The sequence below is a fragment of the Octopus sinensis genome, linkage group LG1, assembly GCF_006345805.1.
Source record: "Octopus sinensis linkage group LG1, ASM634580v1, whole genome shotgun sequence".
Taxonomy (NCBI): Eukaryota; Metazoa; Mollusca; class Cephalopoda; order Octopoda; family Octopodidae; genus Octopus; species Octopus sinensis.
Genome location: NC_042997.1, coordinates 23,052,435 through 23,078,734, shown reverse-complemented (window position 1 = coordinate 23,078,734; position 26,300 = coordinate 23,052,435). Strand labels below are relative to the sequence as shown.

The 26,300-nt window shown below is 35.3% G+C and overlaps 1 protein-coding gene across 1 annotated transcript in view; it reads right to left on the bottom strand.

Moving 5' to 3' along the window:
• Positions 1–26,300, bottom strand: part of LOC115219167 (kinesin-like protein KIF14) — a 61,592-nt gene that overhangs the window by 22,427 nt on the left and 12,865 nt on the right. The window contains exons 6-17 of the mRNA XM_029789277.2: positions 23,819–23,926; positions 22,473–22,589; positions 19,387–19,514; positions 14,943–15,041; positions 13,934–14,007; positions 12,170–12,308; positions 11,977–12,040; positions 9,913–10,097; positions 8,847–8,949; positions 6,976–7,013; positions 5,057–5,170; positions 3,485–3,596 (exon numbers count right to left, since the gene is read on the bottom strand). Of these exons, the coding sequence (XP_029645137.1) occupies positions 3,485–3,596; positions 5,057–5,170; positions 6,976–7,013; positions 8,847–8,949; positions 9,913–10,097; positions 11,977–12,040; positions 12,170–12,308; positions 13,934–14,007; positions 14,943–15,041; positions 19,387–19,514; positions 22,473–22,589; positions 23,819–23,926 (1,281 nt within the window). The remainder of the gene's footprint in view (positions 1–3,484; positions 3,597–5,056; positions 5,171–6,975; positions 7,014–8,846; positions 8,950–9,912; positions 10,098–11,976; positions 12,041–12,169; positions 12,309–13,933; positions 14,008–14,942; positions 15,042–19,386; positions 19,515–22,472; positions 22,590–23,818; positions 23,927–26,300) is intronic.

Sequence of the window (26,300 nt, the reverse complement as noted above, 5' to 3'; positions counted from 1 at the left end):
AGTCAAAATAAGGGACTCAGTCATTGATGAAGTCCTAGCATAAGATGACTAAAATTAGTTCAGCTGATACCTTTTTCTTTTTAATCCTCAAATATATTGTATATAAAGATTAAGTGTTTTAATCTGAGCTATATATAAAACAATGGATAAAAAAAACTATAGATATATTTTGTAGTATAGAATAAAATGTACCTTTAAACATAATACTTTCTGATGTTACAAACTTTAATATTTTAAAATTTATGCATAAAGAGGACTATGACATTAAAATTGAATAACAGCACAAATATTAGAAGAAAAATGTGATTCATTAAACAGGCAATAATATATAAAAGCCTGTCACATGTTTTCTTTTTTTTTTTCTGTTTTCAATAGTGGGGAAAGCAGGAGGTTATCAAATGACAAAGAGAGGGAGTAACAGAGTAGAATAGAAATGAGAAAGAGTTGAAGGATGATGTGTTTATCACATTGACAAAAGTAGCAAACTACAGAGAAAGAGCATGTGAGAATTAAAGTGAGAGTGAGTTGAAGTAAGAGGTGTTACACTGGTCAGGGTGTTGACCTAACAAATGAAAGGGAGGGAGAAAAAACAGTGAGAGTCAACAAGAAATCATACTTCAAACAACTAACAGAATATAAAAGATAGCCGAGTTATTAGATGCAATATAGAATTCAGCTAACTAATTTTTTGGCTTGAAATTATAGATTGAAGAATATAAAAATTTTCCTTGATCTTTATAATCTAGCATCTTCACAAAGAAGGTTGTAATTAAGGAATCATCACATTAAATAGTTTTTTTTTTTTACTGAAATTGCATTTCCATAATTAATTCCATATTGTGGTTGGCGTTAGGAAGGGCATCCAGCTGTAGAAACACTGCCAGATTTGACTGGGCCTGATGAAGCCTTCTGGCTTCACAGACCCCAGTAGAACCGTCCAACCCATGCTAGCATGGAAAACGGACGCTAAACGACGATGATGATTTAAATAAACTTGGGTTGCTATATCTGAACATTCAGGATCTTTTCGGTTTGAACGGCAGTTTTTAACATAATTTCAAGGTAACTAAAAAATTTTAAACTTCGTATACTGGTAGAATGTGTTTATAAAACATCTTTTTCTCTTGGCTTTATTGAGAAAGTTCTATAGTTTGTAAGATATTTGTTCGCCGCCCCATCTGGCCTCCGTGCCGGTGGCACGTAAAAGCACCATCCGTTCATGTCCGCTGCCAGCCTCACCTGGCCCCCATGCCGGTGGCACGTAAAAGCACCATCTGTTCGTGTCTGTTGCCAGCCTCGCTTGGCCCCTGTGCCGGTGGCACATAAAAGCACCATCCGTTCGTGTCCGTTGCCAGCCTCGCCTCCGTGCCGGTGGCACGTAAAAACACCATCCGCTCGTGTCCGTAGCCAGACTCGCCTGGCCCCCGTGCCAGTGGCACGTAAAAGCACCATCCGTTCGTGGTCGTTTGCCAGCTCTGTCTGGCACCTGTGCGGGTGGCACGTAAAAAGCACCCACTACACTCACGGAGTGGTTGGCGTTAGGAAGGGCATCCAGCCGTAGAAACACTGCCAGATCTGACTGGGCCTGATGAAGCCTTCCGGCTTCACAGACCCCAGTTGAACCGTCCAACCCATGCTAGCATGGAAAACGGACGCTAAATGATGATGATGATGATGGGGTAAAAAACATTCTGTGCCGTATGAATATGTCCCTTGTTTAAGAAACAGATTGGGTTTATTTACATTTGTGAAGAAAAAAAGATACCCCCCCCCAACCCTAAAACGGATTGAAATGCAATAGATCGATACTAGGGTTATAATTATGGGTGACAATTTCATATGACACTGCTAGAAAAAACTGCCGTTCAAACCAAAAGATCCGAACATTCATAACATGAGATGTTTTGGTGCTATGTGTCATTAAAACTGCTGCAATAATTTTGTATGTTTACTTAGCACACACACTCATATATATATATATATGTATATGTTATTTTATGTAGCCGTTATGGTCAGTCAGAAAGTTACCATTGGGTTCACATCTTGTTATTGCACTTAGCAACATAGGAAACTAATCAAACCTGCTGGCTGGAGGCACACAACCTGTTTACTTACAGAGGGAAGAACACAGTCTTGGTCAACATAGTGGTGAAAAAAAAAACCTTAAAACGAAATTCTTAGAAGTGAAAATCCCTTTTGGACAAGATGAAGTTATCTTCCTTTGAGCAGTACCAGTTGTTTCTGAAAAGGGTCAGTTTACATTTTCTGTTCACTAGTCAGCAAGTGGGGAAGCCATTATTTGAATTTAAAAAGGCCCTCAGATCAAATGAATATTTTAGGATCCTTGCCCTCTTGGTCAAGCAAAAAATTGCATTATCCGCTTCTGTTGAGGTATGGCCCAGATCCATCTCCACCTGCTATTCTTGCAAGGATCATGGCGCGTGGGTTCAGGCACCTCCTCCATTGGGTCCTATCAGAAACAACAATCATTACTTTCCAGCTGGATTCCCAAACATGACTAAGACTATGGCTATTATCCAACTATTTCATTCTTGTACAACCCCTAGGTCTCCTGCCAGTTGACTGAGCTTGAAGAAGCTGTCTTTTTTTTTTTTTCCTGCAACATTCTAATCACATGTCCATAACATCAGAGTTGTGACTTCTCATTGCAGAGAACTTCTTGATCTCCGAGTTATGCAGCCTGTTGAGCAACATTACAAGAGATTTCCTTCAGAGGAACCCCCACTTTGGTTGTTTGTATTTGCAATCGTACTCTTTTGGTCATTACCCAACATTCATGACCACAGGTAAGAATAGGCACAAAAACTAAATTGAAGATAGCAAGTTTGGCTTTTTAATCAATCTCTTCTCTTATGATGTTGGTGTATTACTGTGCCAGTATCTGAAATACTGAAACATCTCCACTCGTCTCAGTAATGTTCAACTAACATGCAGAGTACACAAGGAAGACTTTCTGGAGAGGACCAGAGTCTTGGTCTTTGTAACACTAACTGATAATGCATTGCTTTGCCCAGGGGTCTGTAATGCTGTTACAGAACCACTGGGTCCTGAAATTACATACATTGAGTGTTACTGTGCTACGCTTCATGTATGTTTATTTTAATATATGCATATAAATTTATTTACAACCAGTCGAACAATGTACTTTAGCTAATCTGTGTAGCCAATAGATGTACCAATATGCAAATAAGCAAAAGCAGTACTTGTGGTTTATAGTATTTTTCATAAGTAGTTGTAAGCTACACACACAAACATACACCCACTCACTCTCTCTTTGAAGATCAAATGAAGTAAACACTCCTGCCAAGCTAAAGAAAGATGAAACTAGTTGAGTTGTTCTTTATTCATTCTTCAGAATGTTCATTGATTTAACAGTCTATTTGCAGCAGGGCTAAATGTTTATTTAATGTATAAAAGATAAAGTTGACTCCATATTCAACAATTTACAACTGAAAACACTCACGCCATTTTGTATAAGTTGATTGTCATTACAAAAACCATTTTGTTTTTCTTTAATTTGTTGATATAATTCCTTTTGAACCATATTTTTAGTATCTTCCAACTGTTGTGCAAGTCTGAAAATATAACCACAAATTTTTGATTTTAATTACATCAAATTAACAAATGGCTAAGGTAATAAATAATTACCTTAACAGGTGCCTAAAAGGGTTGACAACATGAAGGGCATACAGCTGTAAAACATTACCCCTGAAAGACTGTTCACACCAGGGCCAGATTTAGATCTAGTGTGGCCCCTGGGGAGGTCTACAATTTTGTACATGTACTTTTTTATATTTAGATGTTAATAATAGAAAGTTGCATTGTAAATTTTAATTTTTCTTTATAGAACATAAATGCATTTCTAATGTCAGTAGTGAGAAAGGCACTAAGTGGAAACGAGTGATCCTGTACTGTACATATACCTGAACTTTCAGAATGTATGGAAGGACTGAAACAAAAATTAGAGACAAGATAGAAGTAGATATTTCTATATTGCAATGTATCAGAATTGTAGAGAGTGAGCTGTGTTAAGTAAACACATTTTAGTATTCAAAATGAACAATAAATGCAATATTTTAATTTAAATAAAGAACTTTTAGGATTTTACTGTCATTTTAGATTGATTAAAAAGGTTGATTAAAGTTTTGGCTACATACTGATATACTTACCTTATAATCATTATATAAAAGGTAAGATATGCCATGATATCACTATTCTGTCATTAATGACAATGGATGAAAGTCCAAGTTGTCCACCCTACTGAAACAGTTTTGATTATGACTGCCAGTTCTATCTCTCCAATATAGGGGATTCAACAGGGTACCAGCCTGGGCAGAAAGACAAGTTGTTGCTCATGCAGCATGTCCCATCCATCTCCATAACTGATGGATCCAAAGGAACAGGATGGCCATTACAATTTGGCACCAGTGTTGTCATAGGAGTTGCTAAAATGAGGTTGTAGACAATGTCGACCTGGCTCAAGGGTTCCAACTCCCAATTTTTCTTCAAGGCTTACTCCTATAGTTTTTCCCATGGCTGAGTATAGCTGCAAGACAGAGGGGTTTTGGAATCTGAGTTTTCCTTCCACTAGATTGGTTACCCCAATAGGCTAAAGAGCTCTATCTGCGTTACTGACTTGCAAAGTAGCCCATAGCTGGGACCCTGACGTGCTACTACTCCAGGTCAGAACAGACCTGAAAACAACAGTGACTAAAAGGTGGTCCCACACTCCTCAAAACCCTGGAACTCCTGAATCAGAGCCCCATTACAGGATGCTTATCTAGGGCTATTTCTACTTACTTCCATACTTTAGAGACTAAATTGAAAGACTTTTTATTTAAATCAAAATATAAAATTTGTCTCTCTTTCTCTGTGCTTTCTGATTAAGATTAAACTTATTAAAAATCTTTTCTATTAAAGGATTAATTTATTTTTTTCCTAAAGAGAAAGACAGACTGATACTATTATTAACAACTTTAATTAGTGTGCTTGTAATGTTTTAATTAGTATATAAACCAAAAATGAAATCTCAAACCTTAATTCTTGTACTCGTATCAATTCCTTGTGGGCAAAATCGAAATCTCTTACTTCTTTACAAGAAGATTGACTATTTTCTTTTGAATCAGATGATTTCATAGGATACATAAATCTGAAAAATATTTTTAGAAATTATTCAATTGGTTTAATTGTTTAAAGTAAGTAAATAAATAATGTGTAAAAGTTTTTTAACATGATTTTAAATGATTTATCAAAAAGTGCAGTTTCCTAGCTTGAAAAATCTTAAGTGGTTCCATCCCTTTTGAGACTAGTCCTCATTCCTTACACTTCATTAAACAGCAGACTAAGTTACACAATCACTACACATCACTAGAAAACTGCATCTCTACTTATGAACAGTATAACCAAAATCTTCAAAACCACTACAAACTCTAATTATCTTTCAAGGTAACACACACACACATATATAACATTGCTAAATGTGTATTAGAGACGGATATTCCTCTAGACTCAATAAATAGACTAACTGATCATTTTGCTGACCCTTTATAAAGCTCATGTTAACCCACATTAGCACATGTGCAACCAAAAGAATACCCTCCATCAGGCATTTGCCATATTCTGAACGCCTTACTTCCTTGGGCATGGACACATTGAAACTCCGACGTCTGGCAGCTGACTTGGCAGACACCCATAAAATTATTAACCATCTTACAATCAATAACTCTGAGCACCTTTTCAAACTCCACCTGTCTAACACCCGTGGACATATTTACAAAGTCAGAAAACAGCACAGCTCCCATGACTTTAGGAAACATTTTTTCACACTGAGAGTTGCTGAAGCATGGAACAAATTGCTGGCATCAGTTGTTAGTTGTCGGAGCACTGCATCCTTCAAAACTTCCATGCTTTCTGAGATTCGCCAACACTACACCTGATTTTCTCCCCTCCATACACACGCAAGCATGTATCTGACTCATACACTGTTCGCTTTCCAGACATTTGTACATTACTGTATATACTCTATATGCACTTTCTGACAAGTTGTGGTGCACCTGAGCACTGTATACAATAATTTCATTATTATTATTATTATATTATATTGCTTATATCTCGGTCGAACCGTCCAACCCATGCTAGCATGGAGAACGGACGTTAAACGACGATGATGATGATGATATCTATGGGAAAATGATATTCAAAAGAATATCACCAACAGAGACTCAGTTACCAACAAGTTACAACAATGATTCATAAACAAGCTGTTACCTCTGCACATCTAACACTTCTGTATATAATAACGGCTCTTCTGAACTAGCACACAACAAAACCTCTTCATTCAAATACCTTCTTCTTACACAATACCCTTACTCTGTTCTAAACACTTTACCATTTGCTTCTTTCACCTAATCAGCTGGAATCCATTTACCATTAATTGCATCAATCTTATGGCTTTGGGTGGAATGCTATTCAACTGACTATCATGAAGTCACTCACCAACACAGCTGTCTAGAGGTATATTGCTGCCCTCTCCCTAACATTTCTATCACTACTACAGTGAACTCTGCTTCTCTGACTGACCTCACACTCCCTTCACTCAGTTTAAATACTACTAAGGTCAGTTTGCCTTCCCCCAAATTCAAGGCCTTGTGCCTTTTTAAGAACTCTTTATTAGTATTATTATTGTCATCATCAAATTCTATGTGGATCATATCAATGGTTTTATAGATCTAGTGGTACGTTTTAATTTGTTATGACTTTGCCAAACACTTTTACAGTTAATGAATTTAGGGGAAGACAAATTGACTGTAGCAGTATTTGGACTCCAGACATATAAAACTGAAAGAATAAATGCAAGGCATTTTGTCCAACGCTTTAATGGCGTTACTAAACCAATAAAACAAAAAAGCGAACAAGAATATTATTTTAACAGTACAAAAACTAATGGTCACTTACCGGAAATAGTGATTTCCTCCTAATATAACTCTGTCTCCCTAGAGAAAAAAAATTTTAAACAGATAAACAGATAAAAATGAAAAAAAAAAAAAACAGAAATAGAAAACAAAACAAAACAAAACAATGATACAACATATTTTTGCTTTACAAAACAAAAATTGACTTAATTGTAATTTAACTTTACTTAGTTTCGTTGTCCTTCATCAGAATATCTTAAACCCTAGCAATAATTTCATATGGAGTACATATAGTATATAAAATTCATAACCTTACATATAAAACATCAATGTAATAACTAGAATGCAAGTTACAGACTTCTAAAATCTATTTTTCAACATTTTTGTCTTTTTGCTTCATTTTATCACTGACTACGAGTATATGAATGCTGGGTGATTATTCAAAATTTGAAGGGCAGAAAAAAATTAAGAATAATTGTTTTACCAACATTAGAGTAATTATAACATTGTATTAATATCTGATCATCTTTCAATACAAATAGGGTACACCATGTTTCAATGAATCCTACCAAGAAAAAAAAAACTAGAGTACACTACTCTAATTTCAAGTCTCTTAATACTTTGATCATGCCTAGTATTCTTGTTTAGCTCTGATTCAGCCCTGATTGAGCTGACCAATAATCAAAAGCATTCCAGCTGTGACCACACTAACTTTTTCTCTCCCCCCGCCAAAGTAAAGTGTACCCCAACCTCATTATTCAACGTCTCCCTCCTCTGTTTTTCTAAATACAACAATGTGTGATTTGAAGGGGATTTGGTTGCAATCTCTAGCAAATTGAGTGACCATGTAGCAGTTTCTTCATTGACTATTCAGGCCTAGTATACCCATAGCAACACTAAGTGTGCTTACAGAAACATAATAGAGTTCATACCATATACTGTAAGGGGAAAGGTACAATTAAATACTTTGGGACTGGGAGGGGAAGTGATTTTGAGGAAGAGTTCAGCCCAGGCCTTTTGCAGACCCTCTGAGACCAGTAGGATCAACTGGTTAATATTTGTTAAAGTACATTTCATTGGTTTGTGAATAGTACAGAATGTAAAGATCCTCTACTTTGTCATCTGACCTGTAAGAGATATCAGCTAATTCTCCTTTTAAACACACCAAACTATTTTAAAACAGTAAAAGATGCACTAGATAATGCAATCCCTGATACCCTTAAAAAGACAGGATGATCAGATATGGTACACCTTTGTTCATTCTTCTGCTTGAGTGGAGTTGATTTGGGATTGAACAAAATCAACAACATTTGTACATATATATTTTATAAAGCTAGCTGCAGTATTTTGGAATTATTTTCTTTTGAATAATCATAGTTATAATTATAAAACTTTTCAAAAGGACACCAAACAATGGAAATAGATGGTTATTCTAATAAATTTACTCTTATCGTGTTTTGCCTTTATCAACATAGTATTTGACTATTTTGTTATGCATTATTTTCCTGTTTATTCAAAAGATATCTACATAAACATGATAGCTGGGTTATTAAGGTGCAAACTGATGGAACTGGTGTACCTGACTACTAAAAACGTTTTCAAATATCTAAATTTGAATAACCAACTCTTATTACCACAATACAATGTCATTTAAATGGAAAAGACCTTTTTTCCTGCTTGTTTATGTACATTTTTCCTTAGAAATAAAGATAAGATATTTCTGTAAGTTAGAATTTTCTTGCATATGAGTAATATTCTATTAATTAGATGCTCTGATTCATATCACTTGAGTAGAAGTGTTATCTATTTTCCAACTAGGTAAACAAAAGCATACAAGTATGAACTCTTTACTTAATAACTTGTTTGAAAACAAAATAATGGAAAGAATTGTAACCAAGTAAAATCAATACTTACATGTTGAAGAATAGTTGGTTCCTTAATCAATACACCATTGATATAGCAAAGAGCATTAACAATTGGAGAGAGTGTCACTACACCATCTTTATTAATAAATACACTATAAACAAATAATCCATTAAAAATAATTGATATAATATCAAATTTCCAAGTATGTAAAATTAATTAACTTAGCCTGCAAGCATTTTCTGCCATAAATCTATTTCAAGAAATTACATCACTATCACACAAATACATAATTTTCACATATATTTCACTCTTATTCTCTGCTGTTTTGACTAACTGGCTGCTAGTCATAAATCCAGTCATTTTTGTATACCAAGAACTTTTTGTAACATAAACACAAAGCTGGGGAAATGAAAAGAATGGAACGCATTGATTTTAATGTTTTGCAAGTTCAGTTTTGAGGCAGAGAATATTGTTCTATAGAGTATTGTTCTGGTTTAAGTTACTGAATATTCTTTCAGTAAATTATAACTATAACAGTTTCAAAATCACAGCCTACTAATATGTAAAAGAAGTTAATATGTCCCTCTTAACAGAAATTATTCTATCTATTTACCAATTGTAATTCACAAGAAACTGGTAAATTTATTGTGAATTAGAATTGCTGGATTACTGAATCTATCCCAATGTTGTATAAAGATGAACTTTTTAGTGAATCCACAGCTAGAATGAATTGAATATGAACTGTTGTGTATAAAGTGCATACAACACAGACTGGAAGCAATTAAATTAGCATGACTGTTGCAAGAATTAAATCTGTACAGATGTGGAACAGTCCTATTCACTCACACAAAGTAAAAAAAAAAAAAAAAAAAAATTCTACATCAGAAAGACAGATAATTATATTTATAATACAAGACCTTACAAAGTGAGGTTTCACAAAGGAAAGTATAGCAATAATGTGCTCATTGGAACCTTGATCTTACTGACTTTCTCTATTAGCACAGAATTAAGAAAGATAGAAGGGAAAAGTAAAAATAGAAGAATAAAGAAAGAAGACGATGATAAGGATGAAAAGGCAATTACTTCTTAGGTAACAAATAAGAGTGTTACAAACCAGTGATTCTTTGAAATTAGGGCTCCTATTAACTGAATATCACAAACAGAATCGGAAGAACTGTGTCCAACATGGGTGTTTCCATCTTTGATCAAATACAGCAAGACTTCAGATATTTGGGGATCTTCACTTAAATTTACTAAATGTGGTAACGTTTTATCCATTTTTATGATTATACCAGAATTCTGAAAGTAATTGAAAATATAGCCAATAATGCATAAAACTATCATATCTATAACAACAACCAATGGCTGGTGAAACAAATTATAGGATTATTCAAGGAGTGTTACATAGGAAAATAAGAAACTAATGAAATCACCAACTGCTATATAGTCACAACATCCTTTAAAATGTTGTTTTTATCCACTCCTCACAAACAAGCTCTGCCCCATCCTTCAGTGATTTATAGAGGAGTCTTGGTTATTGCTGTCATTGCCAACTACCATTACCACGATCATTTAATGTCTATCATCCATACTGGTACGAGTTGAAAAGTTCAATAGGATCCAATGAGTCACATGATAGCACCATGCACCTGTGTCTTCTTTAGTAGGGTTCTTATGGTTGGATGCCCTTTCTAATATATGTTAAGTTGCTCACTTGACCTAGTTAATAACTGCCCTAGTTCCAGCTTTATGCGAATCACCACAAATCCCAAGTTACTCAACATAATGAGAATAATACTGTTCACATATACAAGAACTGCTTCCCTGTGTCTCAGCTCAGATGAGATCTCCCTTGATGAAAATCACTCCTGTATTATAATGCCAAAAGGTAGCACTCCTGACTAGCCAAGTGCATAAAATTAAGCTTCTGAAGATGGGATCTAACCTCTAAAATTAGCTGCATTTGGCCATTGCCAAATACTGACAGTCAACTCTATTGGCTGTCAGTACTCAGTGACAGTAGAGTTCTGAACCTGAAATAATCAACTATTTCTCTCTTGCTTACATAACCACTCACTGGTTCTGATAATTAACAATGCTCCCAAACATTATCTGTAGCATCCCATATTAACTGAGACAAGATTAAACAAGCCCAACATCTTTTAAGCCTTTCGTTACCAACCTGGCTGAAACTGGCTTTAAGTACAAATGTCTTGTTTTCATAAGTTTTGAATTAAAATCTTCCACCAAACCATAGTCAGAATTTATGTTCCTTACACTAGCTGAATAATAACTAAGTTATTATATTAAATTCATCATCATCATCATCATTTAACATTTGCTTTCCATGCTCGCATGGGTTGGGTGATTTGACTGAGGACTGGCGAACGAGATGGCTGCACCAGGCTCCAATCTAATCTGGCAGAGTTTCTACAGCTGGATGCCCTTCCTAACGCCAACCACTCTGAGAGTGTAGCGAGTGCTTTTACATGCTACCGGCACGAGGGCCAGTCAGGCAGTACTGGCAACGGCCACACTCAAGTGGTGTTTTTTACGTGCTACCTGCACAGGAGCCAGTCCAGCAGCACTGGCAACGACCTCACTCGAATGTTTTTCACATGCCACCGGCACAAGTGGCAGTAAGGTGAAAATTCTTTGTTATATTTAAACTAATTGAAAGAAACACAGAACATCTCAAAATAAATACAGTAACGAAATGGTTAATACAGTTCTTAGAAGAGAGATGCTTTTAGTACTACCTGGAGAAGCAAGTAAAGTTGCAGGCCTCTCAAACTAAACATTTTACATGCTCCAGCTGTAATTAAAACTGTACAAGTGTGGGGTGTAGTCATCAAATGATATGTAAATAAAGGAAAATATGGTTAATATTGATTCAGTTAACAATCATAAGCAAAACCATAAATATCTCTTAACTCCTTTCTAGGCTTCCTAATTGATTATATGAGGAACATAGTAAAAGAGAAAAGAAAAATCAAAGAGAAAAATTGTACAACATATAAAAATTGCAATGAATACTTAAGACTACTTTCTCATCCTGCTCAACAACAATCTAGACATGAAAATCTTAATTTAGCATTCGGAAACACAGTAAATGTAAACACTGCCAAATCTAAAAATAATCATTTAAATTAAAAGTATATATAACGAAAGTAAATACCTGAAGTATATCAAGCTGTTTTTTCTTCATTTTCTCGGATTCAGTTAGCTTTATTTCCCAAGTTCTAAAATGCACAATTCATTTAATAATAAACAAAAAAATGAAGATCAACTGTATTCTATTAAAATAATTGTTAAAACAATGATACTGATAATTTAAAGTAAAGAAAGAAAATTTTAACAATTAAACAAACCTTTTTAAATTTTGCAGCTCCTTTTCTTTACCACTTAATTCTGAACGCAAAGAAGTAATTTCTGCCAAACGTATTTCATGTTCAATATTTCTACCTTTTGAAGTGAGTCTTTTTAGCCTTTCAATCTCGTCTAAAAGCTCTGTAAGAGATTACAAAATATCAAATTATATATGATGATTTGATGAGAAATATAAAAATAAGAATTTGAAGGAATGCCATCTTCATAAATGCAATTACTTTCATCAGTGATGAGTTGCCTTGAAACACACAAAGCTGAGCTATTTTCAAAGAACATAGAATTTAAGAAACATTCACTGTATATTAACGATAATATTGCATGTGCACAGAAAACAAAGTAATCGTCTTATATTAGTCTAAATATCACAAAATAGGCTTTGTTCTTCTTTACCGTTATGACAAATAAAAAAAAATACAGTTTTATGCAAATACTTACAATATGAATTATGAAATGACTGAAATTTAAAATTTAGGTATATGTTTTAAATCATGGATTGATTCTGAACAAGATTTGACATTCTTCAATGCATAAATAGAATTCATCATCATCATTTAACATCTGTTTTCCATGCTAGCATGTGTTGGACGGTTTGATTGAAAACTGGTCAGCTGAAGAGCTGCACCAGGTTTCGATCTAATTTGGTAAGATTTCTATGGCTGATGCCCTTCCTAATGCTAACCACTCCAAGAGTGTAGTTGGTGTTTTTATGTGCTGCCAGCACAGGTGCCACTGATCTGATACTGACACTGGTCACAACTACGGTTTCACTTGGCTTGGCAGGTCTACACAGCGCAGTGTATAGCCAAAGGTCTTGGACACCTGTCACTGCCTCCACGAGGCCCAACGCACAAATGGTGCTTTTTACATGCCAGGCAGTCGGCACTGGCATCAGCCATGACTACAATTTCACTTGGCTCGACAGGTTTTCACAAGCACAGTATATCGCCCTTTATGTGAAGATCACTAAATATATAAAAATGAAAGTCGATGGTACCTGTGGAAGAGGGAGACCCAGGAAGACATGGGATGAAGTGGTGAGGACCGATCTCAGGATGTTGGGGCTCACAGAGGAAATAACAATGGACTGAGATATCTGGCAATAAGAGGTTCTAGAGAAGATCCACCCACATCAGTGAACCTGAGTTCTAGAAGTGTTGTGTTCCACCCACCCTACCCCAACAAATCAAATTACATTTCCTCTCCAAAACTATCTCTTCTTTTCCTCACATTTCCTCTTCATACACTACGATTACCTCCCACTCTTCAATCCTGTCCTCACTACCCTGCTCACTGTATTGTTGCTTTCCCCACCCCCTCTATATACCCAGGTTCTCACCAGTTACAACATTCCCCTACCCCCACCTTGGCAATACCTTGATGGCACCTGCCACCATCTATCTCTTTCTTCCTTACTCTACCATCCCATTTATGCTCTGATCCCTGTACATTGTGAGATTACCTTTCACTGCCATCTCTCTCTTGCTATCTCCCACTCTGCAGGGTGGTTGGTATTAGAAAGGGCATCCCGCCATAAAAGCCATGCCAAAACAGACACAGGAGTTTGGTGTAGGCTCCTGCCTGGCCAGCTCTTGTCAAACCATCCAACCCATGCCAGTATGGAAGGAGGGCGTTAAACAAAGATGATGATGATGATAGATACCAAAATCAATAACTGGAATATAAATACTTTGAAATATATAAATGAGAATTATTAAAAATAACTTAAAAAAACTAAATTCTCTAACCTTGAATCTTTTTACTTTTCGTATCTTCATTGATTCGGACACGATTCACAATACAGCTAGCTTGCTGAGCATATTTAAGGCACATTAAAGAATATAATATATAATAAAACAAGAAGAAAAAAAAACCCACTATCATTTTTTAAAAATCTCAATAAATTCAAAAATTCTTGCAGCTTCCACTCTTTGATAATTTGATTACAATGTAGAAGAGTTATTTTAACCACTTACAAATACCCCAAAGCTGTTATATTTACTTTTCATGTATTACTGTCTATCATGAAGTGTCAAAAATCCTTGATTAACTTCTGACAAAATTTCACTGCACTGGAATTGTGTCAGTGACCAGGTCGCAGGAGTGCAACAAAATTTCTTGCCTTGATCCATCACTTGACTTAACACCAGTGTCTAGTACTTTGAGTAACTTTGGTGGAGTTCACTTCCTTTGCAAGCATTCAAGCCAGGTCTCTAGATTGAGGATATCTCCCACCCTCAACCTCAAAGATCCTATAAACAGTCATGGATGCTGTCTTCCCACCTGACAATAAGATTTTTTTTTTTTTTTAAATAGACATTACTATTAAGAAATAACTAAAAGTGAATGTAACAATTTTTGTGTCTTCATAAATAAATAAACGAACTCTTCCACAACATAATCACTTCAGATTCAGCAAACTATCTCACACGCCAATGCATTTTCCAAGTGAGTACAACTCAAAAATATATGGTATATCTAAAATGAGACAATAAAATTTGCAAGGTAGGAGTAATAGGCTAAAGAAAATATAAAATGAAGATCTGAAAAAAACAAAGTAGATTTTAAAATGATGAAATTAAAATTAAACCCTAAAACATTAACTGCAAGAAAAATAGAAATAATTACGAAAAAAAAAATTATATATAATAATTTAAAACCGGAAATTAAGGATGCTTTGATATTTTTGGTATTACTTCTCATGTAATGAATGAAATGATGATAAAATAAAAGAAAGTGATGGCAATAAAAGGATATCTGAGAGTACTTAGAGTCTCTTCACAGTGAATATTAGCAGGGCTGATGGTAGCAAGCATTGCTGTTCGAGAATTCCCACCAAGACTTTCTTTTAACAACCTTTGGAAAGAAAATATGCTCAGTGACACTAAAATGATATCTGACAGTATAATAAAAGTTCATCCTAATGAATACTTGCCGGGCTTATGGTAGCAAGCATTGTTGTATGAGAATTCCCACCCAAATTTTCTTTTAATAGTCTCTGGGAATAATTATATGGAATTCATTAGTGATAAAGACATTTTGACTTATTTTAAAAATTTTAACATCAATAGGAAAAGGAATTACAAAGCTCATGACTGTATGGGATTCTGGTAAAGGAGAAGGGGTCAGTGAAATTATTTTTAATAATATATGTCTTCGTTTTTGCCAAAAATGATTTAAAATTGGGAAAGTTGGTCTTGCTATGAAAACAAATTTGAAATTATTATAAAGAAATTAAATTGTTAAAACTATGAGTATCTGTATGAAAATAATTACAAAAGAAAAGCACAATAGATGGTCTTTTTTCTTTAATGAAATGACTGACCTGACAAACATTTTTAAAGGTATTTTTAATTATCTTCATGAAAAAATTAAAGTTGAAAGAAAAAAAGAAGTGAAAATGACTACCAAAAATTAAATTACAAATATTTGAATTTTTCTAACACATAAAAATCTAAAATTTCTCTTATATACCATTTAAATCTGAAGATTAATGCTTTTTTCTATAGTAATTAATTAGCTTGTAGTGTATATTTGAGTGAAATTCCTCTCCTCTCTATTATATATACATACAAACGTAGTAGATAACAGCTAGCCTTCGGCCGCATTTTGGACACTGTTGTGTCCACTACTCTGATTGGTTGGTATTGGCTCAATTTGTCTCTTGCTCTATCGCACGCTAATATGCAACCCAACCAATCGCAGCCTTCAAATAAGGTCACGTGTGATAGCCTGTTTTTCTACCTCAGCTGAGCCTACAACTCCTTATAAAAAACTTAACTTTTCCTTGTCTCGAGGTCATTCAGTTCCAGACCTTTTAAGGACTGGCCACTGACCACACAAGACACTGCCAATTCCAGTGACAACACAACAGCAGCCACATGGAGACTCCTCAACTTCGTCCAACAGCATTCAGCGACCTCCATCTCTGCCGCCACCATTTGTCCTAAAGTTAACATCTCTCTACGTACACAACTCACCCAGGTTACAACACTGCACTGTTCATGAACTACTTTACCATGGATCAACAATGAATATACAACCTGCGAGAACTCCTGTACCAAGTGACCCAGTCAGCAGCATCACAGCCACAACTTCACATACGACATATACCGCAACTGACTCTGCACTATCGCCACAACTTCTTGATACAGTATTTCAACTACTGTGTACAATTGACTACGAACTGGTGTTCACCATTCTTGCATCTATGAACTTACTCCTCACTTCGATGGCTATAGACTCTTTCACTGTTTCTTCTTCATCGCCATCCTTGTATATTCTTAACATGCATACATCTATGCCTACATACACACGCATACATCTTGTTCTTATGATGGCCTGTCTATTATTCTGTATATACGACACACACACAATCACACATGTTAACATATCAATAAATCTTCTCTTAAACATTCTACCTGGTTGTGTCTCTTATTTCCCTCTGACACATATATGCGTTGTTCTATTTATATTTATTGTATTGACTGTGTGATGTACTAAGGAGCCATTCTCATCACCTTGCTTCGCACGGATGTCACAAATCGGCGACCCATTCCAGCTCCTTGAAACTACAAAATAATTATAATGCGAGAAGGAGATACTCCACAGGTATCTAAACCTTCAATTCCATTATAATCTAATACAGTTCTATATTTAAGAGATGAGGAATTATGTAAATTGTTTACATTTGACGGATATTTGTCCTCATCTTGTTTGTTGTTAACACAATGTTTTGGCTGATATACCCTCCAGCCTTTATCAGGTGTCTTGGGGAAATTTCGAACCTGGGTTCTCATTCTTAAGGTATTTTTCGATGTTATCATCATCATCATTATTATTGTTATTATTATTATTATTATTATTAATCTTGGATAGTATGAAGAAAAGAGAGGATGAAACCAATAAACTGTCCACAGTCTGTCTACCCTATGTGAAAGGCCTCTCTGAAAAGATACAGAAGATATGCGGCCCATATGACTTCAGGACAGTATTCAAGAATAATACAACACTTTGCAAATATCTTCTTCGGATAAAACCACCAATAGAAGAGAATATGACCAAAATCTGACCCGTACTCCATCCCATGCAGCTGTGGTAGATTATACAAAGGCGAAACATGCCGTCCACTAAAAATAATGATAGACGAACATCGCAAAGCTGTGACATGAGGAGGTATTGATAAATCAGGTATAGCTGATCATGTATGGAAAAATGGAGACCACCTTCCCCTGTGGGATGAAGTTAAAATAATAGACAGAGAGCACCATTGGAAAATACGAAAACTAAAAGAAGCAGCACATATGCTAGGACACAACAACCTCCTAAGCAGACCGAGTGCAGATATGAATAGCATATGGGAACCGGTATTAAGGAAGGATAGGAAAATATTAGAATTATAAGCACTAAAATTCACTCCATAATTGCCCAAAGGTATATGGCATAGTGGTTAAGAGCATGGGCTACTAACCCTAAGATTCCGAGTTTGACTCCAGGCAGTGACTTGAACAGTGGCAGTGGTGATGACGACAAAAAATACCTTAGGAATGAGAACCCAGGTTTGAAATTTCCCCAAGACACCTGATGAAGGCTGGAGGGTATATCAGCCGAAACATTGTGTTAACAACAAACAAGATGAGGACAAATATCCGTCAAATGTAAATAATGTACAGAAAAAAAAACAGTTGGAGTGTTATATTGAGTAAGAATAACAATTATAATTCATCATCATCATTATTTAACATCTGTTGTCCATGCTAGCATGGGTCAGACAGTTTGATCTGAGCTGGCAAACTGGAGAACTGCACCAAGCTCCAGTCTGATTTGGCATGGTTTTTATGGCTGGATACCCTTTTTAACACCAACTACTATACTGAACATGCTAGGTGCTTTTACATGGCACTGGTACAGGACTCTTGCAAGCCAATTGTCTTCACCAGGAGGAACAGCCTTAACACTTCTGCTGTGGAGGACAGTGCCAGGCATCTCTGTCATTTCATCTGAAAGGTTGAGCATCCTGAGGTCATCCTTCAGCACTTCATCCCATGTATTCTTGTGTCTCCCACTTCTACATGTTCCATCTCCTTTGAGAGATCAGCACTTCTCTATGGAGCTGTCAATATCCATCTGCATCACATGACCATACCAGTGCACTCCTCTCTTGAACACAGCATCTAATTCTTCTTATACCTAACTTCTCTCTCAAAACACTAGCACACTATTGAACAAATACACTTATATTACACATATGGCGGACCACACTAGCCTCGTTCCTCTCTAGCCTTTGCATGTCCTCTGCATTCAGGCCCCACGTCTCACTACCATGTAGAATTGCTGTATAATTCTAATATGAATAAAAGATATAATAATACACCCCAAAGAAAATAGGCTTTTGTACTAGCAATACTTAACTTTTAGACAGCTACCTTTTACCTTACTGATAGCACCCTAGTACATTCTACCTTACTTAGAGGTAGTTGTTATTGCTACCTAGGTGATCTAATTAACTGAGGGAGAGTTGCTAGGATAAGAATAGGATGAAAAAAGTTAAGAGATATTATCACTGTTGGCAAAAAAAAAAGTCTATATCTCTCTGAATGGAAGACAGATTGTATGATGTCTGTGTATGTACAGCAGTGCTACATGGTAGTGAAATGTGGGATATGAATGCAAAGACATGTGAAGACAAGAAAGAAATGAAGCTAACATTTTTTGCTAGATGTGCAACATCAGTATACATGCAAGACAAAGTGCAAATGTATTGAGAGAAAAATTTGGCATAAGAGGTGTCAGAAAATCAAGCATAAGAGGTATCAGAAAATTGAGCATAAGAGGTACCATATTGAGCAAGAAGAATGTGCTGGTATGATCATGAGATGCATATGGATGAGGACAGCTGCATAAAGAAGTGGATGGAATCTGTGGAAGAGCGAGACCTAGGAAAACATGAGAAAATGATGAAGAACTACATCTGGATGTTGAATTTAACAGAGGATATGACAAAGGATTGATATGACTGGCAATTTGCTACGCTTGAGAAAACCCATCTGTCTAAGTAAAGATGAGGCCCTAAAGACATGTTGTTTAAGTCTATACCCCTGCATGCACACATGTTTTAATGCGTTTACAAATATTCTTCCTTAGTTTTTAAAGAAAAATGTAAAAGTTTATGTTAACATTTAAAATAAGACAAATTAGTTACCAGGTTAATACAGAATCTCTGTATGGGATGAAGACCTTTTTCTTCTTGCTTGCGTTAGAAGATACCTCAGAAAGTAAACAAATAACTTTACCAAGTGTCATCAATGATTTGTTGATATTAATACCTTCCTGCAATAAAAACAAAAGTATTTATTAAAAAATCATGTTTTAGGTATTAAAATTTAAATATATAATATATATATAATATATAATGAAATTATTGTATACAGTGCTCAGGTGCACCACAACTTGTCAAAAGTGCGTATAAAGTATATGCAGTAATGTACAAATGTCTGGAAACGAACAGTGTATGAGTCAGATACATGCTTGTGTGTTTAAGGAGGGGGGGAAAATCAGGTGTAGTGTTGGCGAATCTCAGGAAGCATGGAAGTTTTGAAAGATGCAGTGCTCCGATAATTAACAACTGATGCCGGCAGTCTGTTTCATGCTTCAGCAACTCTTAGCGTGAAAAATGTTTCCGAAAGTCATGGGAGCTGTGCTGTTTTCTGACTTTGTAAACATGTCCACGGGTGTTAGACAGGTGGAGTTTGAAAAGGTGCTCAGAGTTATTGATTGTAAGATGGTTAATAATTTTATGGGTGTCTGCCAAGTCAGCTGCCAGATGTCGGAGTTTCAATGTGTCCATGCCCAGGGAAGCAAGGCGTTCAGAATATGGCAAATGCCTGATGGAGGGTATTCTCTTGAGTAGAAATGTAGAAATGGTACCAGGTGCAATTTACTCATTGCATTAATTTCTTATAGAAATCATATGTAGACATAAATTTAACAAAACAAGTTTAAATTGTAATAACAAAGAGCAATTTGACAAATATGTACAAATATGACAAATATGGAAAGCGGACGTTAAACGATGATGATGATGATATATCACAAAATTCCTCTGTCGCAAGGAAAAATGTTTTAATAATTAATAGCTCCTGCTACCTAGGCAACCCAGTCTGTAATGGGAGTAGTTGCTCTGAGAGTGTAGCAGCAACTAAGGGCCTCTTGCTCAGGATGAAAGGTAGACCGTATGATGCATATGTGCAAACTGCCATGCTACACGGCAGTGAAACATGGGCCATGACTGCTGAGGACATGTGTAGGCTTGAAAAAAATGAAGCTAGAATGATCCGCTGGATGTGTAATGTCAGTGTGCATATACGACAGAGTATAAGTGCCTGGAGAGAAAAGTTGGGTATAAACATCAAATGTGGTGTGCAAGAGAGACAACTGCACTGGTATGGTCATGTATTATTTATGGATGTGGACAGCTGTGTGAGGAAGTGCCACTCCTTAATTGTGGAAGGAACCTGTGGAAGAGATAGACCCAGGAAGACATGGGATGAGGTGGTGAAGCATGACATCCAAACATTGGGCCTCACAGAGGCAATGACAGGAGACTGAGACCTTTGGAGATATGCTGTGATTGAGAAGACCCAGCAATTAAAGTGAGATCGCAGCCACACGTCTGACCTAGTTAAGAGTACCCCTGATGCGTCATGCGATATGGTATGCTTGAGAAGACCTGCTGAGTAAAGTAAAACCAATATCGTAGCTGTGGCCAGTTCCCACTAACTGGCTCTCGTGCCAGTGGCACGTAAAATGCACCAACTGAAAGTGACCGATGCCAGTACCCCCTAACTAGCCCCCATGCCAGTGGCACATAAAAAGCACTATCCAAATACAATTGATGCTAGGCCTGTCTGACTGGCTCCTGTGCTGGTGGAACATAAAAAGCACCCACTACACTCTCAGAGTGGTTGGCATTAGGAAGGGAATCCAGCTGTAGAAACATTGCCAGATCAGATTGGAGCCTGATGCAGCTTTCTGGCTCTCCAGACCTCAGTCAAACCGCCCAACTCATGCCAACATGGAAAACGGATGTTAAACGAAGATGATGAATTGTAAATGTTATAGTTACATTTTTGTATTTGTTATACAAGATTCCTGATGTAAAATTGTGTTGAAACAGATATTGTTATATTTTGGGATAATCATTCTCTCTCTCTCTCTCTCTCTCTCTTTTTTTTTTGGCCAAATGAATACATGCACTATATATTTGTTCTACTAAAACAAAAACAATAATAAAGGTGAAGTGAAGAATGAATATATGGTGCATGTGTTTATTTAACAAAAAAAAAATGACCATCTCAAAATATAAAAATAAATGTCATCATCGTTTAACGTCTGCTTTCCATGCTGGCATGGGTTGGACGATTTGACAAGAGCTGGTAAGCTAGAGGACTGCACCAGACTTCTGCATCTGTTTTGGTATGGCTTTTTTTCAGTTGGATGCCCTTCCTAGCACCAACCAGCTGTAAAACCAGACACAGAAGTTTGGTGCAGGCTCCTGCCTGGCCAGCTCCTATCAAACTGTCCAACCCATATTCCTGACTATTAAAATATATTCTATCTGCTACAAATTTCATATCATGAACACATTATACAGTTAGACTTTGTTTCAGTCAAAAAAACAGTTTCAGAGGTTAAACCACTTGTTCTCTTACTTTCAGTCCAAATCTTCTTATTGCTTATTTTATTCAAAATGATTGGGTTTAGGTTATAGACTTAAGACAGTATTAATTAAGAAAGCAAAATATTCAACAAAATCATTTGATTAATAATGGGAAAATGATACTTATAACTCGTTTTTGGATTTGGTTTGCAAGATTCTTTATATGAGTTCGTGTGTTGAAGCAAAACTATTGAGAGTCAAAACTATTGAAAAGGTTGCAAGACGCAACGAAAATTTTAGGACAATAAAAATAAGAAAAAAGTGGAAATTTTACAGGTGAGTGTGTTAAATAATAAGGCACAAAAAGAAAATGACTCTCCCCAGACACAACAGAAGATACTTATAACATTTTTGAAAATATATAGCCCAACTCAATGCAATAATAATTAATAAAATGTATCTGATTGGAAATCACAATCTCAACAGGAATGTGTGAAGCAGATGTTGGAAATCAAAACATACACACAGAAATAATAAGCATTAATTTTTAATACTCATTTTAAATATTATTAATAAGTTTAGCTTTTTTATAAAATATCTAAAAAAAGTGAATTGTGTAATTTACTTACACGGAGTCTCTCCCCAGAAGACTGTGATGTCGATTGCCTTTCACTGCCAGCCAAATCAATCAAGTTTATTCTACTTGAAATGGAATGTTCATGCTTCTCACCATTTAAATCTTCAAACTACAATCCAAATTTGACAAAATGATGTGTAGAAAAAAAATGGAGAAAATAAACAAAATAATAAAAAAGATTATGAGAGAGTGATATAAAAAAATATTCACATGATGATAATGATGATGATGAAGAAATGTAAACAGCAAATTTTAAGGCAAGATGATGACTTAGTGAAGATTCAGTTCAATCTTATTTTCTTGGCAACCTAGTGGTGTAATATGGGGTGTGAACAGCAGAGGGAAGTCACTTTGAGGTGGGGGAGGAGAAATTGCTATAGTTTCAAGTATGTTTCATTTAAGGAGAGTGACAACCAATCTGGTTACTACACAGAGCAACCAAAACACAATGCTATGCCACTGCAGCAGTCAGACAAGATTGGGGCTGGGAAGAAGGAAATTATTCTTTAATCAAAGACCTGGCTTGAATTTTTGCAACAGAGTGGATTCCATTAAAAGCACTCAAGATGATGGTATTAAAGTGATAAGGCGGCGAGCTGGCAGAAATGTTAGCACGCCGGGCGAAATGCCTACCGGTATTTCTTCTGCCGTAACGTTCTGAGTTCAAATTCCGCCGAGGTCGACTTTGCCTTTCATCCTTTTGGGGTCGATTAAATAAGTACCAGTTACGCACTGGGGTCGATATAATCGACGTAATCCGTTTGTCTGTCCTTGTTTGTCCCTTCTGTGTTTAGCCCCTTGTGGGTAGTAAAGAAATAGGTATTAAAGTGATCAACTGATTATATCCCTTCAATGGGTTTCCCCTCATTTTCTGTCTCCGAAATTTTACTTGCTAGGCTTTAGTCAACCAAATGCTAAAGTAGAAAACCCTTACCCAGAATGCTGCTTAATGGGATCACCTCTATAATTAACAACTTCAAAACAATAGCAAATTAGCACTGAAGATAATGATAAACTAATTTTTCAGTTAGGATTAATTAGATATCAATGAGGTATTCATCCTAACCTATATCATATCTGATACTGAGTTCATGGACAAATAATTCATGTTAAGCTTGATGCTTCTATATGATTTGTTTGATAAGGAATGATTAGTGGTCATTCAATTAAGTAGAAAATAAAACTGTAAAGCCAACAGATGATATCTGCAGCAACAAGTAAGCCAATGGTTGTAGGGAAAAATCATTTGTAAAATATAAAAGAAAAATAATCATTGAATTTATAAATACAAGTTAAACTTCAATATTTGCAAGAAAATGCAGAATATCTATATATTACCTTTGTTTGGGTAAGAACCATTGTAAAAATAGAATGTGATCGACTACTTTTATCATTCATTCCAGTGGAAGCTGTAGCACGATTTTTGCTGCCAAGGACAATCCATGTCTAAAATATATGGAAAACCAGGTAGAGTAGATATTTAATAGCTGATATATAACAACCAGATATTTAAATGACTGTTACATTAATTACATCATCATTCATCACCAATGTTTTCTTTCATACCAGCATTTTCTGAAAGAGCACATTCCTTTTCACTTTGTTAGATTCATTATCTCGTTCTTAGCTCTCCAAAATTATAACAAAATTAGAACCAAATCCTTCATTTCATGATTCTCTACCAATTTACTATAAAGTAGTAATACAAAAATGTTTCTTGAAAATAAAACTTTTTTAAGTTTCAAAATTTCTCTAATCCTTTCAGCTAACATATATAAAAGGAAACTTAACTTTTGTGTCCTCATAAGGAATGTTCACAACTTGAAAATATCACACTAGTAAGGAATTAATTATGAAATATGTCAATCACAAATTTTGTTGACTCAGAAGACAATGCCTATATTTTATGTTTTTAATATTCTAAGATATAATTCAAGTTTATTACTGAAAAACATTCCATTAATGTGTGACACATTATCCATTCATTTTGTAATTGTATCTCTTCTTTCCTCTCCTTTTCAGATTACAACAATTTCACTTTTCTTCATAAGATATGTGGCCCTTCAAACCCACTCCCAACAAGATTATGTAATTCAGTTAACTGGACTAAAATAATATATATATCATACATGTATATGAATTCTTATATCATCCCCATATATGAATCTTAATATCACCATTATGAAAGAAATTTAATGCACTGCAATAAACTATAAGCCTTTTTGCTTTGGGTACCATTTACAGAATAATGTAAAATTCCACTGACTGTAAAGACACCAATATATCACTAATGCAAACAATGGTTGTACAAATCTAGGCTAGTATATCATGAATGGAAAATGATGTGAGTGGATTATCAATCCTTTTGCTAGTTTGAAGGCTGAATCAATTCAATATTTGCAAAGCAGTGTTTATCTCTTATTATAAAAGGCAGATTTTATCTGCCTCCCTTTGGGAGTTATAGAAATCTACAATATAGGATTTCTTCAATTACAATTTACCTAGCAATTTTTGCCTCCCTTTGGGAGTTATAGAAATCTACAATATAGGATTTCTTCAATTACAATTTACCTAGCAATTTTAAGAGTACAATGCATCGCGTCATGCCAGGTCCAGTTTTTAAAATTTAAACTCCAATTAAGCAAAATTTACAGAAAACTCACATTCTGGTGTGTGTGTCAAACGCTTTTCTTAGTCTGGTTTACACCACACGCAAACGCACACACACACAAAGGGAGCGAATTGTTTCACTGACGCTATCACCTTTCTCCTCCTTTGTCTTTGCAAGTTGGCAGCTATTAAAGTGAAAACAGTGAATCCGACAGCGATTAAGAACACGAATTAGCACCTGAATGGAGTGAAAATTTAAAAACTGTTTCTTTCGGTGATTTTTCTGAAGAAACTGCACCAAGCCACAGACTTTCCCAGAAGGGTAAAGCCTTAGGCTATTTCTATTTACTTTTTCGAATGAGCCCATTTGAAATCATTACGGCAGAAACGAACTGTTACGCTAAACGTAAACAAAACGAAAGAAACGATAGTTTGTTATTTCCCACAACCTTAAATGAAATTAAGGCCTATTTTACCATAAATATTATTATGGGTATCAGAAAGTTACCCAGAATAACAAATTCTATCGTAAAATTTTGTTGTATACCCAATTGAATATTAGCTAATAACCCATTTTCTATAGCGATGTTTGAACAAAATTTTAATAATTTTACAGAATGTTACCCAGAATAACAAATTCTATCGTAAAATTTTGTTGTATACCCAATTGAATATTAGCTAATAACCCATTTTCTATAGCGATGTTTGAACAAAATTTTAATAATTTTACAGAATGTTACCCAGAATAACAAATTCTATCGTAAAATTTTGTTGTATACCCAATTGAATATTAGCTAATAACCCATTTTCTATAGCGATGTTTGAACAAAATTTTAATAATTTTACAGAAAGTTACCCAGAATAACAAACGAGCCCTTCAGGGTATTAGCGCGCGTCTACGATGAGTCTACGATTTAAAAAAAAATTACGATCATATTTTTCCATTTTAATGCATTTTTTTCGCTTTTATATAAGGGAAGTAACTCTCTAAAAATATCTACGATGTGTCAACGATTTAAAGAAAAATTTACCTAATTTTTTTTCAATTTTTAATGCATTTTTTTGCTATCTTTTGGCTATAACTCTCTAAAAATGCTTATATAGTTATTTCCCTTACAAACCCGAGCAACGCCGGGCGATACTGCTAGTTTATAATATATTGAAATATTTTACTTTCTGTGTTGTAGGACAATTAAAACAACATACTTTA